The sequence below is a fragment of the Squalius cephalus genome (genome assembly GCF_949319135.1).
Source record: "Squalius cephalus genome assembly, chromosome: 3".
Taxonomy (NCBI): domain Eukaryota; kingdom Metazoa; phylum Chordata; class Actinopteri; order Cypriniformes; family Leuciscidae; genus Squalius; species Squalius cephalus.
In genome coordinates, this window is record NC_137124.1 from 10,505,297 (window position 1) to 10,527,895 (window position 22,599).

Sequence of the window (22,599 nt, forward strand, 5' to 3'; positions counted from 1 at the left end):
GATGCAGAATTTTGCAATGAAACGCCATTAACACTTGCATAAATATAATCTTACAGAAAGAAACATTAAAATGTGACTTGTTATAAATGTCTTAAATGATTCATATTTTAAACAAATGCATTTTTTTTTCTATTCATCAAAGAATCCTGAAAAATGTATATTTATAAAACAGATAGTTCCAGTCCTTGATTCTGATTGGTTGAGCCGCGTTCGAAGCCGTTGTTACTCAACAAACATAGACCAGTGACCGCATTACATTAGTATTACTGCGCAACTGCCGTTTATGATTCTTTGTTGCTTAGCAACCTCTTTGGAACTACATTGCTTGGCGGAGGAATAAATGTGATATAACGTTATATTTTTTGTTGCTTGTGTTTATTTTATGAATAAAATAAATATTAAAATGAATATTTTTATGGAGTAACCGTTTTATAAAAGCAATACGCCCTTGAAGCTGTGTTTTACAGTGGATTTAGAACAGCTAAGGGGGTTTTACAACGCCCTGTTCTAAATCCACTGTAAAACACCTTCAAGAGGCTTGTCGCTTAATTATTATCAGTTTCCAAAACAAAAAAAAAGGTTTCATGAGCAGCAAATCAGCTGAAATTTTAGCTTTGATCACAGGAATAAATTACATTTTAAAACATATTAAAATAGTAAACAGTTATTTGAAATTGTAATAATATTTCACAAAATGACTAAATTTTATCAAACAAATGCAGCCCTGGTAAGCTTAAGAGACATTTTAATTAACCACATTAAAGTCTACTTAACACAGATTTATTTGTTCCAATAAAACCCAACTGTCTTACCACACACAGTGCTCTTCCTGGAAAATTAAAGCATAACAGGCACGTGAATATCGGCTGGTAAAAGGTAAAACTACCTGGTCGGCTCAGATTGGAAATTCCACTCAACCTTCCAACTAGATCAAAAGGCAACTAGCATTCTAAAGCTATAAAGCTCAAAGAACCAGTTGATGAAATGTTTAATGTCATTGCCCTGCTTAAGCAAACCAATGCTACTACTAGGCCAACTGTGACTGAACTGCATTGCTGACTTTATAATGCAACTGACCTGATCCAACCTCAAGAAGAGTTTCACCTCATGCTATGCCAGCAAACTGAGGTCTATAGGCTAAGCTGTGTGTGTGTGTGTGTGTGTCACTTCTCATGCTATGCCTGCAAACTGAGGTCTGTTGGTTAAACCGTGTGTGTGTGTGTGTGTGTGTGTGTGTGTGTGTGGCCAATCTCAAGGCAATAAGAGCCTCTCACATGAGAAAGCAAGTCTGGCAGTGACTGAGCTCATTGAGTCTCAGTCTATGAAGATTAAGGCTCACGTGTTTGGTTTTATGAAAAGTGTGTTTAAAACAGCATTACCGACTAGTATTCAAAGGGTTTTCCGTGTGAAGTAGAGAACTAACAAGGTTGAAATTAATATACACTAGTAAATCTCTTGTATTATGTCAAATAAAATGTTTAAACAAACAAAAAATGCTTTGAAGAACTCAATTTGTAACACACTTTGGTCAATGATTCATAAGTGAATTTGTTTTTAGTCAGCGACCTCTGTGGATAATGTATGTCAATATTCTGAGACCTTGAGCTTGAACATCACAGTGAAAACCCTTCGCATTAGGCAAAATCCCCATCATAAAATATTTTAAAATATGCACAGTTTTAAAGATAGCACTGAAATACACAAAAGATGCAATTTGACCCCAAAAAGATAACATCAATTGTCTCGGACAATGCAAAAGAACATCTTGAAAACATATTTCTCCATATGCAACACAAGAAAAGCTGAAATCAAGTAAATGTAAGTAAGTGTGTGTGAAAGAGTGAAAGAATGATGCTCTACCTCAGGAGCTGAACAGGATTAGCATTGCTACGTTAGCATTAGCTTGCCTTCCTGTCTTTGTATACTATTACTAGCCTCTAGCACCAAACAAGAAAATGTTTTGCCTTTATCTTAGCTTTTGCTTGATGTGACAACATGTCTGACATGTGATGACCAAGCAGTTAAAAGCTTGGAATTGAGAAAGTTCTTGCTAGCAGCAAACATGTTTGACTAGCCTTCAATACAAAACGCAGTAACTGCGATTAATAAAAACCACAAACCTCATTTCCTCCACCAAACATCATAATCAGATTCCTGTCAGAGAGTGCCAGAGGTCAAACATGACACCATAACTTACAATCCAAAAAATTCTAATATAATAAAAATAATATTTTAGAAATAAATAGAATTTATACTTAGCATAGCATACTTCTCCGAAATAAAACAGCTTTATGGTGTCAGATAGTAATAACATTGTATTTAATATACAGTGCCCTCCATAAATTCAGAAATGGCCACGCAAAAGAGGAGTTTTAAGACAATATCGGCAAAAATCCTTATTTTGTGATGATTTTGCATTGACTATGAAAAGATATTTTATTAAATAAAAAATATTGACTTCTACAGAGTCCCAAAAGGGACATGGTGAGGAGGAAAAACATGACATCTTTTGCGTTCCCAGACAAACGTTGCATTCGCTCGCAAAGAACTGGAACGCAAAAACATTCACTAGAGAAACCAAAATATTTCACCAAAATATTTACTAACAAAAATTTAAAAAAACTATAATCTCAATGATACTAAAATAACACTGCACAGCTGCTGGTGGTTGTATATTGCCATTATTATAAAATCAAAAATAACAGCAATATTGCTGGTCTTCAATGATAATTAAAGCTACTTTATTACATTTAGGTCATGATAAGGATTTATGCTGATTGAAATTAGTGCCCTCTCTTAAAGTTATACAATAGGACAGTATTGTATAACTTTGAGAGGGCACTGATTTCATAGTGCATGTCCAAAAAACATGGTTTTACCATGGCGTATGTCTACTAGTTGTTTATTAAAGGAATCATTAAATGAACAACATTTGTGACATTAAGTCAGATTTGTATTTAACTTTAAATAAGTTAGACTGCTGCTTTTCAAAACTCTCAAAATCTGAGAACATCCTTTGGATTGTCTTGCTACTATCCAAAAAGAACTAGTAGCAAATTTCACCTATATAATATATATATATATATATATATATATATATATATATATATATACACACATATATATTATTTGGCATTGGGGAAATCTCACTAACTTGTACTTATACCACATTTTGCAGTAAAACTTTTAGTGGATAATTTCATGAAACCATTTTGGCCAAGATTCCAATACAAACATTTGCCTATATCCTGTTTGATATAATGCAAATATCCTTTCAAAAAGTAGCACTACCACCATTAGGTATAATCTAACATTACAAAAATCATAACGTTTCCTTTAAATTAGTCAGATGAATCATTTCCTGAGGTATTTCTTCTCGCTCTTGCTCTGGATGTGTAACATCTCTCTTAGAACAGATCTTTAACTCTTTTTCTGAGTAAGGCGTATCATCCACGGGGCACAGTTTCTCAGAAACAGAGTCGGAGGTAGTTGGTTTGAGTAGTCCATCTTCAATGGAGCAATCCTGAGACTTCTTCTTTGACGGTGATGGGGGTGGAGGGGCCGTACAAGACCAGAAATAGGGAAGAGTCATTGTAACCAATGTACCTGACACGAGGAAAGCACCAGCAGTGATGAAAGATGCCGTGTATGTCCCAGTGTAGTCCTTCAGCCAGCCTAGGAGAAAACAGAAATGGAGATGGAACAATCATTTCAATGCTGACTGGGAATTTAAAGAGCTGTATCAATGTAACTATTCATTTTCTTCTATTGGCCAACGCAACGCTGGTCATGCGTGTGATGCTGGCCAATAGTGAGCCTACGCTCTGACGTACAACCCAGAAGCGCTGCGCTGTTACACTACATGAACTCACTCAGAGGCCCACACAGGAGATATGAAGAGTTGAATAAAGTCGTTATTTTAGGGTTTTTTGCACACAAAAAGTATTCTCGTCGCTTGATAAACTTATGGTTGAGCCACTGTAGTCATTTGGACAATTTTAAACATTGGGTCTCATTCATGAAACACGAGCAGAACGAATTTTTGTGTAAATCGTGTGTAAAGTGGTTCTGGCGTAAATTTTCGGATTCATTAAAATGTTCGTATTTTCCAAATGTTAGTTGGTACGAAAGAAATCTACACCTGCTCCCAGCCACGCGTAAATAGTGCCTTTAACATCCGAACGTTTTGCTCATTAATAATTTTAATTCACCTTAATCGGGTACATATTTACACAGCATTTTGAAAAAATATTATATATAGTAATTACATACGTTTTTGCTTTTTACTTTTATTATGAGAGCCAGTAATAGCATCTGCAAACGGAACACTTTACTCAAATAATTAATTGCTTTCAATAGGGCTGGGCAAACTAATAGCCCCTTAATTGTTACGGAAATGGTTTCCTATAAAATGGCCAAAATCAGGCATAACAAAAAACATTTACGATGGCTGATATAGCGCTTTTGCTAGATTTGGCAGATAGAGCGCTGCGCAAAAGGCGTATTTTCAGAGACCGCGCAGACTTACTTGCCGAGACTACTATGTACGCTTGAAAATAAAATGTGGCGTTTTGAACTTCTGATAATAAAACTTCTTTTTCATTCGCTTTTGAGAAGACATGTTGAAATCCTTCGTTTGGTGTCATAATATGATGCCCATATATAGTTGTCAGTGGGATTTAAAGGAGCTGTATGTAAGATTGTGGCCAAAACTGGTACTGCAATCACACTGTATCCCCCCCCCCCCCCCCCCCCCCTGACTCGAGGTTGCCAGATATGCTGCAGGATCCAGCAGGAACGTAGGCTGCTACAAGGAGCTGCAGATGTGGTAAGAGCAGCAGAGCTGGCAACCCGGATGCCGAAACACTACTGACTTCGTGATTGGTAGATAGGTGGAGGGTGGGACTTCAGGCCAAAACACAAGATGACAACATCAACATCAGTTGAGGGCTGCAACTTCACTTTTTAAATGACAATATCCTGGCCGTACTACTGTTGTCAGTGATATATGTATTTGAAATGAACATGCTTTCTTAATGTCCAGTGACATATCAGGGCCATTTTATGATTAATTGAAATACATTTCTTACATACAGCTCCTTTAATGGGCGGGATTTATGGTAATTGAGAATGAGTGTGCACGCGCATCCCATTTACGACCGATTGGAATTCATTAACACACACACACATTTCACTATCACATCTGACGTTTACGAAGTATTTTTGAATCAGGAGAAGAGTTTTCGGGAACGTCTCTTTACGCGCAAATCACTCACATATTTACTCGTATATTTACGAATGTTTCATGAATGAGACCCATAGTCTTTACTAACTTTCTGGGCCGGCAAGTTTCAATTACATAGAAGCCTATGGATGAGTGATCCAGCTCTCAGATTTAATCAAAAATATCTTAATTCGTGTTCCGAAGATGAACGAAAGTCTTACGGGGTTGGAACAACATGAGGGTGAGTAATTTTTGGGTGAACTAACCCTTTAAATAAAATGATTGTGATACGGTAATCTTATGAGCTCCTACCAGACAGTGGTGCTCCCAGAAGCCCTCCAACGCTCTCAATGAGCTGCAGGAGACCGAGGGCTCCCAGCACTCGCTCGATGCCTACGATCTCCGGCACCACCGCGAAGGCCAGCGGCGTCATCGCTCCTGCGCAGAACCCATAGGCCACACTCACAACCAGCAGTCCTGAGTAACTCACAGCAGCAGGAATGAGCATCAGAAACAGGCCCAGTAACCCAGTCCACACCACCAGCATGTGGGGCATCCGCATTTTGCCCAGATCCGAGGCCCAACCGGAGGCTACGCGGCCCACGATATCTGCCACACCGGTTACAGAGATCACAAAGGCTGCCTGGTACTCAGTGAAGTCAATGTTACGGCTGTGGGCCACCAGATGAACGTAGGGGATGAAGTAGCCCGCATTGAAGAAGGTGATGGCCACGGCATAAGTGAGGAAGCCTCGGTGTGAAAGCAGGGAGAGCTCGAAGCACTCGTAGATACGGGAGGGTAAAGAAGAGCATCTGTTGAGGTTGGTCGAGTTTTCTGTCTGAGAAAAGCACAAAAAGAAATTATTAATCACTGTAATATAAATATTAGGGGTGTAACGGTACATGTATTAGTCTCGGAACCGTCACGGTTTGGTGAATACAGTCAGTCACAGGCGATCCACACTCCAGTCCAGAAGGGGGCGTGTGCGGTAATGCAACGCTGTTTGCTAACAGCCATAACAGGAAAAAGAGCGGAAGAAGAAGAGACGACCTACGCACCAACCCAAAACTAGAGTTCAGATGTCACGCAAGAGCTTGCTAGTAGCCTATACGCTGAGTTTCGATTCATTTTGGTGACGTGCTCCACAAACTTCAAGCAACATGCTGTTTGTTTTCTTTATTATACAGAAGCCAAATGTTTTGCTTTTATTGTGAGTGTACACAAATAAAAAATAGACCATACATGGTCTTTATGACCATAAGTGATGGAGTATTTTAAGTTATTTTCGCTGTTATAATGAGACAAAACCATTTGGTGTCCAGTGATGAAATATGAGTGTCCTGGAAATGGGACCTCAGGTCTCCTCATGGAAAGGTGAAGTAGGCTCATTTTCTCCTTCTCACTCATCTTTCCCTGATTTCTTGAAAAAGCCTAATATTAAACTTTGTGCATCCATTGTCACCGCATGTTAATGAACTCTCACGTGCAAAGAAAATGACAGTGAAAGCTACAAACAATACGTTAATCAAACCAAAAAGTCTGAAAACAGCCATTGCATTTTACTGGGAAGCATTGTTCAATCGATCATTTATCGGGGGGGGGGGGGGGACATGTAAATGCACCGAACTCGTACCGAACCGTGAGCCCAAAACCGAGGTACGTTCCGAACCGTGACTTCTGTGTACCATTACACCCCTAATAAATAAAAATAATTTATTTTAAATAAAAAAATGTATATAATTGAATAATTCTAATATGTTTCAATTATTAATTGTTCAATTGATCAATTAATGTAATTGTATTGATTTATATATCAGAGCACATACCTTTCCCACAACTTTTGGATTCCCTAGAGGTCGAATGAGAGCTCCACAAGCGATCATGTTGAAGCTGAGGCCTCCGAGGATAAGCAAGGCCCCACGCCAGGCGTAAACTTCCACTAGATATTGAAAAAGCGGGGAGAAGGCGAAAGAGGCAAGACCGACGCCTGTGAAGCCCAGGCCCATGGCTAGAGATCTCCGCATGGTGAAATACTGCATCACTGACGCGACAGTAGGGGTGAAGACCAGCGCCCAGCCTAAACCTGACACCGATCAACATAGAGAGGAACAACACCAATCAGGATCCTGAAGCTGGCTAATATTAAAGACACTATTTACAAGAGCATCTACCTGAAATGAATCCCATGGTCATGTAAAGATGCAAAAGAGATGTTGCCTGGGAACCCAGAATGAATCCCAGGCCTGAGAGGAATCCTCCCATCATAACAACTGGACGAGCTCCATACACATTACATGCGGCTGCAGCTATTGGACCTGTGTGCAGACATACGCAGTTAACATGTGCCAAGACAAAATGTGGTTTTACCATATTGTGCTGGTCGATAAAGACATAAGTCATGAACGAATTTGTGCATATGAACTTACTCATTAGCTGTTGTATGGCCAACCCAATGGATGTTATCCAAGACACTGCCTGAGCACTCTCATCGAAGTACTGCACAAACTCCACGAAGAAGACGCCCAGACTGCGGATGATCCCAAACACCAGGGCGGATGTCACGAAAAGAGACCCCACCACCACCCAGCCCCAACCCCCATCAGGTGCCGCCATCAGCGGGGACGACTGCTGCGTTTCCGGCCTCTCTTGGGGCTTTTCCATCTTTGCACTGAAGAGACTGATTAAAGAGACCATGATTTGAAAGTCTTGATTTTGTTTTTGGACTCTACGAGAAGAGGTTTTCATGCCCTGCCCCTTTATTTTTGTTTATGCCTTGGGCAGGAATTATTTAAATGAGGGAGTTCAGAAACCATGCTTACAGATATAGAGAAAAATAGTGTCTTTGTGCTTTGTAACTGTCTATGTAAGACCTTTTTCATGCTCAAACAGCAACATTACACACTAAAGAAAGTTGAAAATGAAAAAAAAGTTTTCTGAAATGTTATATCTAAATATGAAAATTAGGCATTATTAGGCAATTAAATGTGCACTAATTTGCATACATTTCCAGAAAATAAAAATATGAACACTAAATTAAGCCAGGTTAAAAAAATTTTTTTCATTTTATTGACGTATTAGAGTTAAAGGATCTTTCTTTTTATCACACCATAAATCTGAAAATACTGTCAGAAAATAATAAAATTGAATAAAATGTATAAAATCAGGCAAATTACATATGTAAACCCCTCAGTAAAATCCTTCAGAATATAGATATGAATAAAACTGTAAGGTTTGGTGTATGTAAAAGTGCTGAAATGGAGATTCAGTGCAGGAGAAAAAATAATAATTTAGAGAAAATGGCCTTTAAAGATATTTACTGTAATTGAAATCTACAGAAGCAAATAGATAAAGTAGGCCTAACACTTAAAAGTGTACTTTGAATGTTTATTCAAACATTATTTTGTTTGTTTGTTTGTTTGTTTTTTACAGATGTTTATAATGTACAACAAAATTTGAGGACCTGTGAAATATTGTCAATGTTAATTTGTGCTCGTGTACATTTATGATGAGAAACATTATGGAAAAAAATATGTGAAAAATATGGAAATGAAAATTATTTTAAACATTTTATTTCGTTGCTTGATGTTAAATGTAAGTTTTAAAATACCGGTCTACAAACGCGATTTCCGGATGTATAACATTAATTTTTAGATAATGTAAAAAAAAAAATTTTTTAAAAAATCTGCTCACACGTGAAAATACGCCCAATGCAAATCAAACAACAGTAATGGGATATTAATAAATATTAATTAGGTAACGTGACCAAAGCTAATATTCAGGAAATAACTCTTGTGTAGTGACGTAGCACACCCATTCAATCATGTGTCGCTAGCATTGTTCATATTTAGCACACGGGATTTTACAGTGTCAGTGACACGAGTTATTCACGAATTTATGGCGTCAATACAAACGCAAACGCATGGACTTGATTTTGCAGACCAAATGTGTTGTTATAATTACAGTTGAGGCATATATATTTATTGTGGACGTACCACACATACATTATTTGGCAGTAGTAGACATGTGTGTTACAATGAAACACTAAACATTTAAGACAAACAGTATGTAACATTTCTGCTTAGTGAATGACATATAAAATACAATTATTTGATAGTGCAAATTTTCGAAAAAAATGTTATCCGTTTCAAAATGCGATATTGCTTCAGGTGAATGTGTCCAGAACAGATCAGTCGTTACTCACCCATAACCCAATCACCCCTTTTCCTTTCGAGTCATGATGATTAGGTCAAATCAGGTAAACATCTTCTTTTTAAATGCATAGACAACCGGTAAATATTGGTAAGCACATAGTCGATGGTGATTTTCGACTTATTCATTAATTCACCTGCTGCTTGAATGACAGCACACTGGTTTAGTTTCAGCGAAGCTCCGCCTCCAGAGCGCGCTCACGAGCTAGCATTTAAAGTTTAAAATATTAAAGAGCATAGTCTACCATCGATCACTTTATGACCTACATGTGCAATGTTAGGTGTCCAGTAAGTCGACAATAACAGCACATTCAGCATTCTGTCATGCATTTAACTACTGTCAGTAAAATATTAACGTTATCTATGCCGGGCATGAACTAAATGCCCTCTAGCGACAGTTTCAGTTAATGGTTAGAGATATTATATCAGTTACCAAACACTTAAAAAATGCTAACATTTCTTAAAACAGCCCAGGGTTGTTTACTGGACTAAACTGGTTTTAAACTGGAATGTTTAAAATGTGATTGTTCATGCAAAATCTATATTTTAACAATATTGTAAAAGTGTGTATGTGTATGTGTGTGTGTCTGTGTGTGTGAATGCATATAGGCCTAATGTGTAAATATATATATGTATGTATATATATATATATATGTGTGTGTGTGTGTGTGTGTGTGTGTGTGTGTGTGTGTGTGAATCATACAAAATGCATGTCATTTTTAAATTTAATACTGTCCTGAATTAAATATATATAAATATATAGTCCCCAAGACAAAAAAGAAGAAAAAAAGCTGAATTTATAAAAATGACCCCGTTCAAAGTTTACATACCTGATTTTTAAATACTGTGTGTCGTTACCTGGATGATCCACGGCTGTTTTTTGTTGTCGTCATTGTGGTTTTTGTGATGGGTGTTGTTGAGTCCCTTGTTTGTCCTGATCAGTTAAACTGTCCAATGTTCTTCAGAAAAATCCTCCAGGTCCTGTGAATTCTTCAGTTATCCTGCATCTTTTGCATGTTTGAACCTGTTTTCCAGCAGTGTCTGTATGATTTTGAGATCCATCTTTTCAAACTGAGGATAACTGAGAGACTCAAACACAACTATTAAAAAAGGTTCAAACATTCACTGATGCTCCAGAAGGAAACACGATGCATTAAGAGCCAGGGGGTGAAACCTTTTTTAATTTGAAGATCAAGGTAAATTGTTCTTAATTTGTCTTCCAAGAAACATGCAAGTATCTTCTGTTGCTTCCGAAGGACAGTACTAAATATATATATTTTTTATATTAACACAAAATAAGATTTTTTTTTACATCTTCATCCTTTTCAAAAGTTTTCACCCCCCGCCTCTTACTGCATCGTGTTTCCTTCTGGAGCATCAGTGAATGTTTGAACCTTAGTTATAGTTCACCCAAAAATTAAACCTCTGTCACACATCAAGCGTACATGCTTGAGCTTCAGTTTACCACGACTGATGTGCGAGTTGATCAATGTTTATATGTGAATAAAAGCCTAAATTCAATCTGTTCATCATATAAAGCAGAATAAAGTCTCTTCAGAAAAAAACTGGACTAAACCACTCAATTCATATGGATTAGTTTTACGATCTCTTTATCAACTTTTTGAAGCGTCAAATTGGTAGTTGCGTAGCTGTCAATGGAGGGACAGAAATCTCTCAGAGATTTCATCAAAAAGATCTTCATTTGTGTTTTGAAGATGAATGAAAGTCTTACGGGTTTAGAACGACATTAAATTAATAATTCAACAAGTAATTAATGACAGAATTTTCATTTTTGGGAGAACTAGCCTATCCCTTTAAGTGGTAAAACTTCCATACACAACTACATATATTGATGGACAGGTAGTGTGTGTGTGTGTGTGTGTGTGTGTGCGCATGGCCGGTTTTTGTTTAAGGCCGGAAACAGGTGCCAGTCGCTCCATTGTTCGTATTTCAGCAGCACCCGTAGAGAAGCTGAGGCGCTTTAGGGTGAGTCAAGGGGTAACAGTCGTGAGCTAATCGAAGGAAGGAAGGGCTAAGAGGGGAATTCTTTGTTCTTCTAGGCTCCAAGAATCAGACAGGCATTGGCAAGCTAGATTTGAACTTGTAGTGAAACATTTGTATATGCTGCTTACTAAGTTGACTACTATATAATTGTGAGACTCTCCCAATTCGTTCATGTGATTGTGAAGAGGCAGGATTGCATGAGAACAGCAGACACACACACAATAACAAGAAATTAATTTAACTTTAATTTATATAAAATAGGTCTTGTCTTTGTCCAGCAAAAGAGCGCAATACAATTTTGTTGATATCATTATCCTCATCATCATCATCATCATCATCACTCTTCTTTACATGTATATTAGTTTGACTGGTGAGTCCTCAACCTGCTTGGACTCTTGGAAACTATAATACATCATTAAAATCTTGAAATGGCCTCTAAAAAAACACAAGTATCATTAAAAAAAAGATACATTGAGAGTCTAATCCTCTACAAATTTTCTTCTTGTTACTTAAACAGAAATAGGCTCCAGGCCTTTTAAATTAGTACATTACAATACTAAATAACTGGTAAATATTAATAACTAAGAAGTTATATTTGAGTTTGACATTCTGGTGATTGGACCAGAATGGATTCATTAACAAATAAGAACACTATTTGGGCAGAACAATTAATAAAGAAATAATAATAAATAAACAGATGACAGCATATTGATTAATAAAAAAGTCGTTTTTCTCTTCTTTCTCAAACATGCTTAATTCCTTAATTGCACTTCTGTTCTTCTTTATCCGTCTTCCCTTCATAGTCTTTCCTACAATCTTGCAGAATTCCACTTATCCACTCATTTTTACCTTCATTCAGCTCTTACATCTCCAATCTGAACTCCTAATAAACATCTTCACACTCTGCCACAAACCATCTTTAAATCACAACAGCAAAATTAATTTTACATATCCTTCCATAATAATGTATGTAGGCTACTGAAGTATTTTCAATTCACCTGATTCACTGTCTTAGGACTCGTTTCACACCAAGGACGATAACTACTATAACGATATAGATAAAGATATAGTTCTAAAAATTGTTCTAAATATAAAAGAATAGCAGAGTTCACACCACAGCTATAACGATAACAACACAGTGACATGATGTCGATAAGCGATAAAAACATTGACAGCCAATCAGAATCCATCCTGCTTTCAGAGCTCGAGCATTTAAAGGGACAGACGACAAAACTGCAGAATAAACAGAACTGGTTTGAACGCTAATATAGGTTTCGTTATAGTTATCGCTCTTGGTGTGAACAAACCTTTAATCCCTATTCGGATGGCAGTTGTTTCTCATGGGTATGTCTGGAAAAATAAATCTGCATGGCTCCTCAGTGATAAAGCTTGAGCATTCAAATGGTTTAAAGGGATAGCTCACCCAAAAATGAAAATTCTGTCATCATTTACTCTCCCTCAAGTTGTTCCAAACCTGTATGACTTTCTTTCTTCTGTTGAACACAAAAGAAGATTTTTTGAAGAAAGTCGGTAACCAAACGACCCCATTGACTTCCATAGTAGGAAAAAAAATACTATGGATGTCAATGGGGACCAGCAACTGTTTAATTACCAACCTTCTTTAAAATATCTTCTTTTGTGTTTAGCAGAAGAAAGAAATTCATACAGGTTTGGAATAACTTGAGGGAGGGTAAATGATGACAGAATTTTCATTTTTGGGTGAACTATCCCTAAATGGTCTTGCGTTTTATCTTTCCAAATTATGTATTTTTTTTTTTTGTTTGTTTGTTTTTTTTACCAATGTGGAAATTAGCAGGAACATTTTTTTTAACACAACTTCTTATTTACATAAGGTTAAAATTTGACCTGGCTGGATACTTTGCCGACTAGTAAAATGATTAGTCATGCTAATACACAATTCATTTAGTGTCCCCCCCCCCCCTGAGAAACAATTACAATCTGAACAGGGCTACATACTTACTTTTTGACAACGATATGCACCATTTCCCCTGCCAATATGACGACAAAATACTTGTTGCAACAGCATAAAATATGATTAAATAGCATGAGGAAGAGAAAGTATGCATAGCAAAGCAAAATAAATAATAATATTTGAACAAATAATAAAAGGTAACAGTCAGCACATCTAGTGCAGGAGTGCTGCATTCTTGGAAGACTACATTCATTGGTATATTTTAGTCAAGCTGTCCTCGAATGCAGCACTCCACCTCTTTAAACTCTTTACAATACTGGTTCGTAGATCCATCAATCTTCAGCCTAAACGTTTGGATGTTCAGAGTGAGCATTTAGCTACGGCGCCTGCGATGTTGACCGTGTCCCTCAGCCAGCTTGCAGCAGGGTGGGTCCAGGTTGGTACGGGTCCGTCAGAACCTTGTAGCGGATCTTGGTGTTGGTGATCGCGCCGTGCTTCTGTCTCAGATGGAGCCTCAGCTGGCTCTTATGACGGAAGTGCAGGTGACATTTCTCACACTGGAAGAAAAGATTAGAGGCGAGAGTGAGATTTCAGCATACCTTAATTTAAAGTTGTAGTTCATAAATGTAAAAATATATATATATAAATTAATAAAATATACATATTATACCTGCCTACATCATATTTGCTGAATGAAGTTAAACCAACTTATTTCTCGCTAATTTTGGGATGCTGAATCCAAAAGTAGTATTTGTTTTGCTTGAGCACGTCACACATTCTCAAAAAATATGATATGCATTTCATAGCATTTTTTGCTTTGACAATCATTTTGGTGAAGAAGTCTTTGAATTATCCCTTAATCACCAGGGGCCAGCTGCATAAACATAGCCATTGTGTTAAGACTGTGTCTTAAGAACTAGTATGACTAACTAGCAGTCAGTTAGGGGTAATCAATCTTACTTTTCAGTAGCAAATTAGACCAATCTCAATGTATGAAATATGTCTAATCCTCGATTTCAAGGTTAGAATTATGAACAGTGACAGATGTTGTCTGCTAAATCTGTGGGAGATTTACACGACATCCAAAAAGCGACATAAAATTACAGATTTTGAGGGGAAAAAAGCTTATTTATTTTGAAAATGTTTTTCCACTCCTTCACAGACTGCAAGTTAAAGTCAAAATTGATAATTCTTGTTTTTCATGGAACATTGCAGTATACATTGCATTCGTTCATGTGCCCTCGTAATCTTTAATCAAAATATCTTCCCCTCTCTCTTGCAGCAACATCTCTTCTCTGATGACGTGTTTACTGGCGTGAGGGCGGGGCAACCTGTCACTCACATGAGATCGACCAATAGCAAACCACAACCATCCAATCAATTCCCAAAGCACAAAATCAAGTCCCGCCCTACATTTTTTCTTGTTCGAGAAGCCGTTTCACGTCAAAATAGAGAAGAAAAAAACAATATATATATATATATAAAATTGAACAAATCTTTAGTCTTATTTTGTGAAGAAAAAAAACTACATAATGGAAAGTTTTTATTCATAATTTTGAACGCAGCATCATCAAATTAGATTATATTAGGCCTTTTTTGCAAATTATGAGATTTTTAAAGATGCAGGGCTGTTTTAAATATGTATATGTATATATATATATATATATATATATATATAAAGATATTAAAATGTATATGTTGAAGTATACTGACGCTGTACGGCTTCTCTCCGGTGTGGATGCGCAGGTGGCTCTTCAGCGTCTGCAGGTGTCGGAAACGTGTTCCACAGGTGTTACATGGGTACGGCTTCTCTCCGGTGTGGATCAGAACATGAGCGCGCAGGTGAGCGACCTGCAACACACATCATGCATTTTTCAAGAATATCCTTTTAAATGCTCAAAAATAAGAATGATACATGCAATCCTGCGCAGATGTACCTGGACAAATCTGGCGCCGCATGTGTCGCAGCGGTAGGGCTTTTCTCCCGAGTGGATGCGGGAATGAGTCTTCAAATTCGCGGGCCGGTTGAACTGCGCCCCACACACATTACAGCGGTAGGGCTTGTCTCCTGGAGTCAGCGAGAGCATAAGAGAGATATAAGGAATGAGATACAAGTCAGTAATAATATTAACTTTATTTTATATAGTGCATACATAAATAAATAAAACAGATAATCTAAAAAAATAAGTTCCACAAGCATAAGTTGTACACTGTAAAAAAATATTTTCATGATTTTTTATTACAACTTTTTTCTTTTGTCAAAGCAACCTAGATAATTAATGTGGTTCAGGTAACATAATATTTAGAATTTTTGTTGATTAAACCAAATTTTTTATTTCGATGAACTTAAAATTAAGGCAACCAGGTCACTAATTTTTTTAAGTTAAACCAACAATATTTTTTTTACAGTCAACTTTAGTCAACCGCCTCACCTGAGCAGGAAGGCTTTGTGTTTGTGCCTTGATTTCCAGTGTAACTGAGCTGTGCAGAGAGGTTCTCAAACTTGATTGGATGTTGGCCCAATAAAGGATTCTGATTGGCTATTTGGGTGCAAACATAAGGACTGCAGAGACCTTTTTAAAAGAAAGAGGATGAAAAATAAGATAAGATTGTTTATTTTTGTAAGCACAGCTATTCATAGTAAAGTTAAGAGATGCTCACTGACCTTTATCCTCACTGATCGAAAGGGCCAGGGGTTGCAAACGACGGTCCACAACATGATGGGGATATTTTTGCTGTGACATATTGTATGGAAGATGCAAAGTTTTCCTAGAAGAAATAAAACAATGGTCAATACATTTTTAATCAATTACATCAAAAGTTCTTTAATCAGTTAAGTCAAAAGAGACTAAACACACCTATTATTAATTCCAGGCTCCTCCCCTGTCCAAATGTTATTTGCTGTTTTAGGATCTTCCATCCTATCACTGACAAAGGGGGCGTGGCTTTGTGCTTGACGCTCCTCTCCAGGCCCCTCCTCCTTTATAGGTGTGGCACACAGAGGGTTGAGGACAATATACTTGTACTTCTTCCAGTTGCAGGCCTTTGGGTCAGGAGTTGGTTTAGATTCAGATCTCTTCTGTAAGGATGAAACATTACAATTACACCACGTTCACACAGCAACAGAATACAGTTGTCAGCCCTATTTGAGTCCTTTACACGGTTACATTCACACACACACACAGCTCTGCTATTTATGGGAGTGAAAACCGTAATCTATAACCGAACTCACACCCGTAAATTTTCAGGAGTCAGAACTACATTCTCGGAAAACCAACGCTATGTAAACAGAACAGGACTGGATTACTTGTCTGTCACGTCATGCAGTGTGAGAGTGACGGATTAATGCGTGTAAACCGTGTTGCTGATTTTCATGTGTGGTTCTGCTTTCGGTAACTTACAGCAATTCTCAGGAATTGATTGGATCGTAAGAAGTTGGGCATTGCTAACTAAATGGAGGCATATTTGAATGTCAGGATTTTTAGTCCTACCCTCTGCCATGACACTTGTTTAGAGGGGGAGGGGAGGTTAACGTATTTGATTAAAGATTAAGACTCCACATGAATTTTAAAAAATAATAATAATATGCACAGATAAATCATTCATAAACATGCACACCTTTAGTTGAGGAGAGAGACTGCAGCCGCTGGACTCAGCAGGAGAGTTGGGCTGCCCGCTGGACTGGGAAGGACTGTCTGGGGATGGTGTGGAGGGGGTTGGAGGTGATGATTCCTCTAATTTTAGGGTCTGAGACTTGGGGATAGCAATCAGGCCAGTTCCTGGATCCAGCGAGGCAAAGCTCTCACCTGGAATCCTGTAGATACAGTTGATGTATTTTATAACCTTTTGATAATCATTTTTGAGATGGGATATAGTGGAAGTGTCAAATGCATTCAAACACAATAATATTCTACATTCCCTCTATAAGCCTTTTACCTGGCTCGGTCTGGGATGGGATCTCCTGCCTCAGCATCGGGCCTGGAGGGGGAGGAGAAGATGGTGGGATGAGCAGGTGGTGATCTTCCACCGAGAGGCGCTCTGGAGGCTGGCTCCATCAAAGAGGGACTCACGGTGATCCTTTCACTGCAGAGAAAAGAACAAACTTTTGGTCTGTTTATGCATCATGAAAGTGAGATGGGAAGAAAAAATTTGTTTCAAAACTTCTAAACTATTGCGTTCCCCTGAGAAACATTGCGTTCTCTTGCAAAAACTATTGCGTTCCCCCGAGAAACTTTGCGTTCTCTTGCAAAAACTATTGTGTTCCCCTGAGAAACATTGCGTTCCCTTGCAAAAACTATTGCGTTCCCCCAAGAAACTTCACGTTCCCTTGCAAAAACTATTGCGTTCCCCTGAGAAACGTTGCGTTCCCTTGCAAAAACTATTGCGTTCCCCCAAGAAACTTCACGTTCCCTTGCAAAAACTATTGCGTTCCCCCAAGAAACGTTGCGTTCCCTTGCAAAAACTATTGCGTTCCCCTGAGAAACGTTGCGTTCCCTTGCAAAAACTATTGCGTTCCCCCAAGAAACTTTGCGTTCCCTTGCAAAACTATTGCGTTCCCCTGAGAAACTTCACGTTCCCTTGCAAAAACTATTGCGTTCCCCTGAGAAACGTTGCGTTCCCTTGCAAAAACTATTGCGTTCCCCCAAGAAACTTCGCGTTCCCTTGCAAAACTATTGCGTTCCCCTGAGAAACTTCACGTTCCCTTGCAAAAACTATTGCGTTTGCCTGAGAAACATTGCGTTCCCTTGCAAAAACTATTGCATTCCCCTGAGAAACGTTGCGTTCCCTTGCAAAACTATTGCGTTCCCCTGAGAAACTTCACGTTCCCTTGCAAAAACTATTGCGTTTGCCTGAGAAACATTGCGTTCCCTTGCAAAAACTATTGCATTCCCCTGAGAAACGTTGCGTTCCCTTGCAAAAACTATTGCGTTTGCCTGAGAAACATTGCGTTCCCTTGCAAAAACTATTGCATTCCCCTGAGAAACTTCACGTTCCCTTGCAAAAACTATTGCGTTCCCCTGAGAAACGTTGCGTTCCCTTGCAAAAACTATTGCGTTCCCCCAAGAAACTTCACGTTCCCTTGCAAAAACTATTGCGTTCCCCCAAGAAACGTTGCGTTCCCTTGCAAAAACTATTGCGTTCCCCTGAGAAACGTTGCGTTCCCTTGCAAAAACTATTGCGTTCCCCCAAGAAACTTTGCGTTCCCTTGCAAAACTATTGCGTTCCCCTGAGAAACTTCACGTTCCCTTGCAAAAACTATTGCGTTCCCCTGAGAAACGTTGCGTTCCCTTGCAAAAACTATTGCGTTCCCCCAAGAAACTTCGCGTTCCCTTGCAAAACTATTGCGTTCCCCTGAGAAACTTCACGTTCCCTTGCAAAAACTATTGCGTTTGCCTGAGAAACTTCACGTTCCCTTGCAAAAACTATTGCATTCCCCTGAGAAACGTTGCGTTCCCTTGCAAAACTATTGCGTTCGTCTGAGAAACATTGCGTTCCCTTGCAAAAACTATTGCGTTCCCTTGCAAAACTATTCCGTTCCCCCAAGAAACTTCGCATTCCCTTGCAAAAACTATTGCGTTCCCCCAAGAAACTTCGCGTTCCCTTGCAAAAACTATTGCGTTCCCCTGAGGAACGTTGCGTTCCCTTGCAAAAACTATTGCGTTCCCCCAAGAAACTTCGCGTTCCCTTGCAAAAACTATTGCGTTCCCCTGAGAAACGTTGCGTTCCCTTGCAAAAACTATTGCGTTCCCCCAAGAAACTTCGCGTTCCCTTGCAAAAACTATTGCGTTCCCCTGAGGAACGTTGCGTTCCCTTGCAAAAACTATTGCGTTCCCCCAAGAAACTTTGCGTTCCCTTGCAAAACTATTCCGTTCCCCCAAGAAACTTCGCATTCCCTTGCAAAAACTATTGCGTTCCCCCAAGAAACTTCGCGTTCCCTTGCAAAAACTATTGCGTTCCCCTGAGAAACGTTGCGTTCCCTTGCAAAAACTATTGCGTTCCCCTGAGAAACTTCGCGTTCCCTTGCAAAAACTATCGCGTTCCCCTGAGGAACGTTGCGTTCCCTTGCAAAAACTACTGCGTTCCACATAGAAACGTTGCGATCTCTCGCAAAAACTATTGCATTATTGCATTCGGGAAACTTTGGGTTCCCTTGCAAAAACTATTGCGTTCCCCCGAGAAACTTTGGGTTCTTCATGGAACCATAAATGCCAATAAAGAACCTTTATTTTTAAGAATGTACAGGCAAGTTGTTGCATCATATTGTTGGTTATTTGCATAAAGTTAAGCTCTGTTTAAATTTGTAGCATCAGTCACTCATGTCACCAGAAATCTTTGCGTCGTTTTTTCACTGCGAATCGCTGTCAGTGTTCTGTGTGCACTACCTTCATTGCTTTGGTGTTCAGTCTCACCTGTGCTGGATAAATGCTCGGCAGGTGTCTGCCACGTGCTCCATCTGCAGGTAGGAGGCAGCGGCGAGCACTCCAGAGACTGTGCGGGGCGTGAGAGGGAGGCAGGAGGTGTACATGAAGTCCAGCAGCAGAGACACGCTGCCTGAGTCCAGGCCCTCCGGCAGGGCAAGAGAGAACACCCGCTCACCGCAGGCACCGGCCGCTCGACGAGAGAACAGAGTGTAGAAGAATCCACTGTGGGAAAACAGATGTGTAAGAAAAAGTATCGAAAGTGGGATAAAAACACTTTCAACTGACTGCAAACTCTGACAAACGTGGAAGCCCATTTCCACTCAAAGCATGCTAATGCAAATTATATTTATGATATGACATAAAAAATCTAAATTATGAGACACTAAATCATAACAACATTTTATCTCAAAAATCATAATTATGACAGGGGGAATGAAATTATGACTTAAAAGTCATAATCATGACATTAAAATGTGATATTATGACAAAAAGTCATATTTTTGACTTTATTGACAGTCATATATTTTTATTTCTATCTCATAATTTCAACTCTTTATCTCTATTATTAGATAAAAAGTCAAAATGATGACTGTCATGACCATTTCAAAAATAAGATGTTTTGTCATAATTTCACATTTTTATGTCATAATTTGGGCATTTATGTCATAATTTCGAATTTCTATCCCAAGGGAAAAAGTTATGGGAAAAAGTTAAAATTATAACTGTAATAATTTCTAATGTTTGTCATGATTTCAACATTTTAATCTTATAATTGTGACTTAATTTGTCAATAATAACGTTTTATGTCATAATTTCAGCATTCTGTGGCGGATGTGGCCTTCCATACAAAAGCGTATCTGCTTACAATAGTACAATAGTACAATAGCTACTTGTGAAACAAAAGCGGTGTGTGTGCCGCGGGGCTGAATATGATCTCATGCAGGACAGGAGTGAGCTAACTGTCTACAGAAGAAGAAGAAAAAAGCTAATCTTGGCACAAACAGGAAAAATGGCGGAGGTGGACAGGAAAGAAGAAGTGAGGGAGGGCGGGAGAAAGTGAATGATCTGGCACTCCCTGATGCCCGACCTGCATGCGATGAGCACGGCGCAGTGCGCGCGCAGCGTGGCGGAGCCCACGAGCAGCGTGGCGTCGGTGAGGATGTCGCGATGCCGCAGCTCGTTTAAGTTCAGCAGCACGTCGTTGGAGTGGCGGGTGAACTCCTTAATGTAGCCTTTCTTCACCTCCATCACATGCGGGCTTCCGTGTTCCTCTTCCATCTGCATTTGTTTTGCTATTTGATAAAGAATATTGTAAACATATTATTTTCTAATAATTAAGCTCTACAGATAATATTGTTGCATTATATTACAGTTAGCAAAAAATGATTTAAATAATTAAAATATGTCTATTGATATCCATAATATCCATAATAATATGTATTTATAATATATATAACAATATAGTCTACTTATTTGAATTATGATCCTGTGAAGCTTTATAGTAATCATAAAATATGTTTAGTAAACATAAGAATATTTTTACCTGGCAAAATGAGATTCAGAAGCATCTATTTGGGGAGGCCAGCTCCCTACTCGTACCTGCCATCAAAAAACAAATCATTGTAACCCACATACACCAAGTTTAATAACAAGTAAAAAAGTAAACATCTTTAAAAAACAAACAAACAAACAAACAAACATGCATGTCATTTATGAACCACTTCACTGATACATCATTCTGCAAAACCATAAAATATCATGCACAATAAAAAATGTGATGCACTGACTATTGCATTAGTTCAGTTAGCAGTGGCAATATTTAATTAGCAAATCAGTAAAACTTTATAAAATTGAATTATTATAAAATTACTAAACTCCAGACAGCCCTTTTAAAAATTAAACACATCATAATAATTCAGAGTAAAAAAAAAAAAAAAAACTGCAGGATTTGAGGACAGTGAAAAAATGACCACGTTATCATTCATTCATTAGTATTTTGCCTCACCCCCTAAAACCTCCTTAGTTGTGCATGAGGATGCAAAGGGATTTTCCCCACATTTTGCAGGTGGTTTGAACATCAAAAAGTATAATCCAAAGCATCACATTTTTAAAAAAAACTAAGTAAAAATTTGAATTCAAGTACAAAATATTTGTCTGCAAGAAATATCTATCCAATATAGATATGCATTAAAAAGACTGAATTGAGAACTCACCCCGACCAGCAGGGACGAGAACACACACCGCCCTGTTCTTACAGCTCCTCTCTTCTGATCCCAGTTTCACACACACGGTCTAGACTCTCTCACTCAAACGTGTCTCTGGAAAACTGACCGGTCTGACCTAAGAGAGAGTATCCTTTATAACGCAGTGCAGGAAGTCTCATTCAGTCAGGGTGTTTATTTCCTGTGTTCGTTGAGCTGCCTTTTCACACTGCTCCCAGGTCAGTTTTGTGGCGTTTCTTATAATGACTGAATGCGGGATCTCGATGGTCTCTGATCAGGGTGGGAAAACCCCATCCCGAATCCTCTTCTCCACCTTCCTTACTCTGCCCACGCGCTGGAAGCTCAGCGGGAAAAGGCTCCAGGCCCCCGTGTGTCAGTATTTATAGTTGTGTATTAGAGCCCTTTTGTGTTTAATGATGACAGGAAAATGGGTAGAGTGCTTTTTGATGCATGGTGCGTGTGTTTTGTAAATGTTTGTATGGATGTGAAGAATCCAGGGAATGTTGGTTTGTGTGTGTCAGAGTGTGTCATTGCGTGGGCTTGTGCACATTGTCAACGGGTCAGAAGTCCTGTCAACACTGTCCAG

General features: G+C 38.6%; 2 protein-coding genes across 4 annotated transcripts; both read right to left on the bottom strand.

Annotated features, from left to right (window-relative positions):
- Positions 1-3,174: 3,174 nt before the first annotated feature.
- On the bottom strand, positions 3,175-9,582 carry slc16a13 (solute carrier family 16 member 13). Of its 2 annotated transcripts, none has more exons than XM_079866717.1 (6): positions 9,426-9,582; positions 7,651-7,901; positions 7,396-7,539; positions 7,051-7,307; positions 5,537-6,062; positions 3,175-3,675 (listed from the first exon to the last, which is right to left on the bottom strand). In XM_079866717.1, the coding sequence occupies exons 2-6, from the start codon at positions 7,883-7,885 to the stop codon at positions 3,323-3,325; spliced, it is 1,515 nt and encodes a 504-aa protein (XP_079722843.1). In that variant the 5' UTR covers positions 7,886-7,901; positions 9,426-9,582; the 3' UTR covers positions 3,175-3,322. The 2 variants fall into 2 exon arrangements, with proteins under 2 accessions (XP_079722843.1, XP_079722844.1); XM_079866718.1 differs by having other exon boundaries at positions 7,651-7,892; positions 9,426-9,503.
- A 3,650-nt stretch (positions 9,583-13,232) lies between these two features.
- Positions 13,233-22,223, bottom strand: bcl6b (BCL6B transcription repressor). Of its 2 annotated transcripts, none has more exons than XM_079865200.1 (12): positions 22,005-22,223; positions 21,335-21,390; positions 20,879-21,083; positions 19,780-20,013; positions 17,306-17,452; positions 16,988-17,183; positions 16,228-16,448; positions 16,035-16,138; positions 15,802-15,942; positions 15,307-15,437; positions 15,083-15,220; positions 13,233-13,926 (listed from the first exon to the last, which is right to left on the bottom strand). In XM_079865200.1, the coding sequence occupies exons 2-12, from the start codon at positions 21,357-21,359 to the stop codon at positions 13,777-13,779; spliced, it is 1,692 nt and encodes a 563-aa protein (XP_079721326.1). In that variant the 5' UTR covers positions 21,360-21,390; positions 22,005-22,223; the 3' UTR covers positions 13,233-13,776. The 2 variants fall into 2 exon arrangements, with proteins under 2 accessions (XP_079721326.1, XP_079721327.1); XM_079865201.1 differs by having other exon boundaries at positions 16,228-16,445; positions 22,005-22,106.
- Between the last annotated feature and the right edge of the window lie 376 nt (positions 22,224-22,599).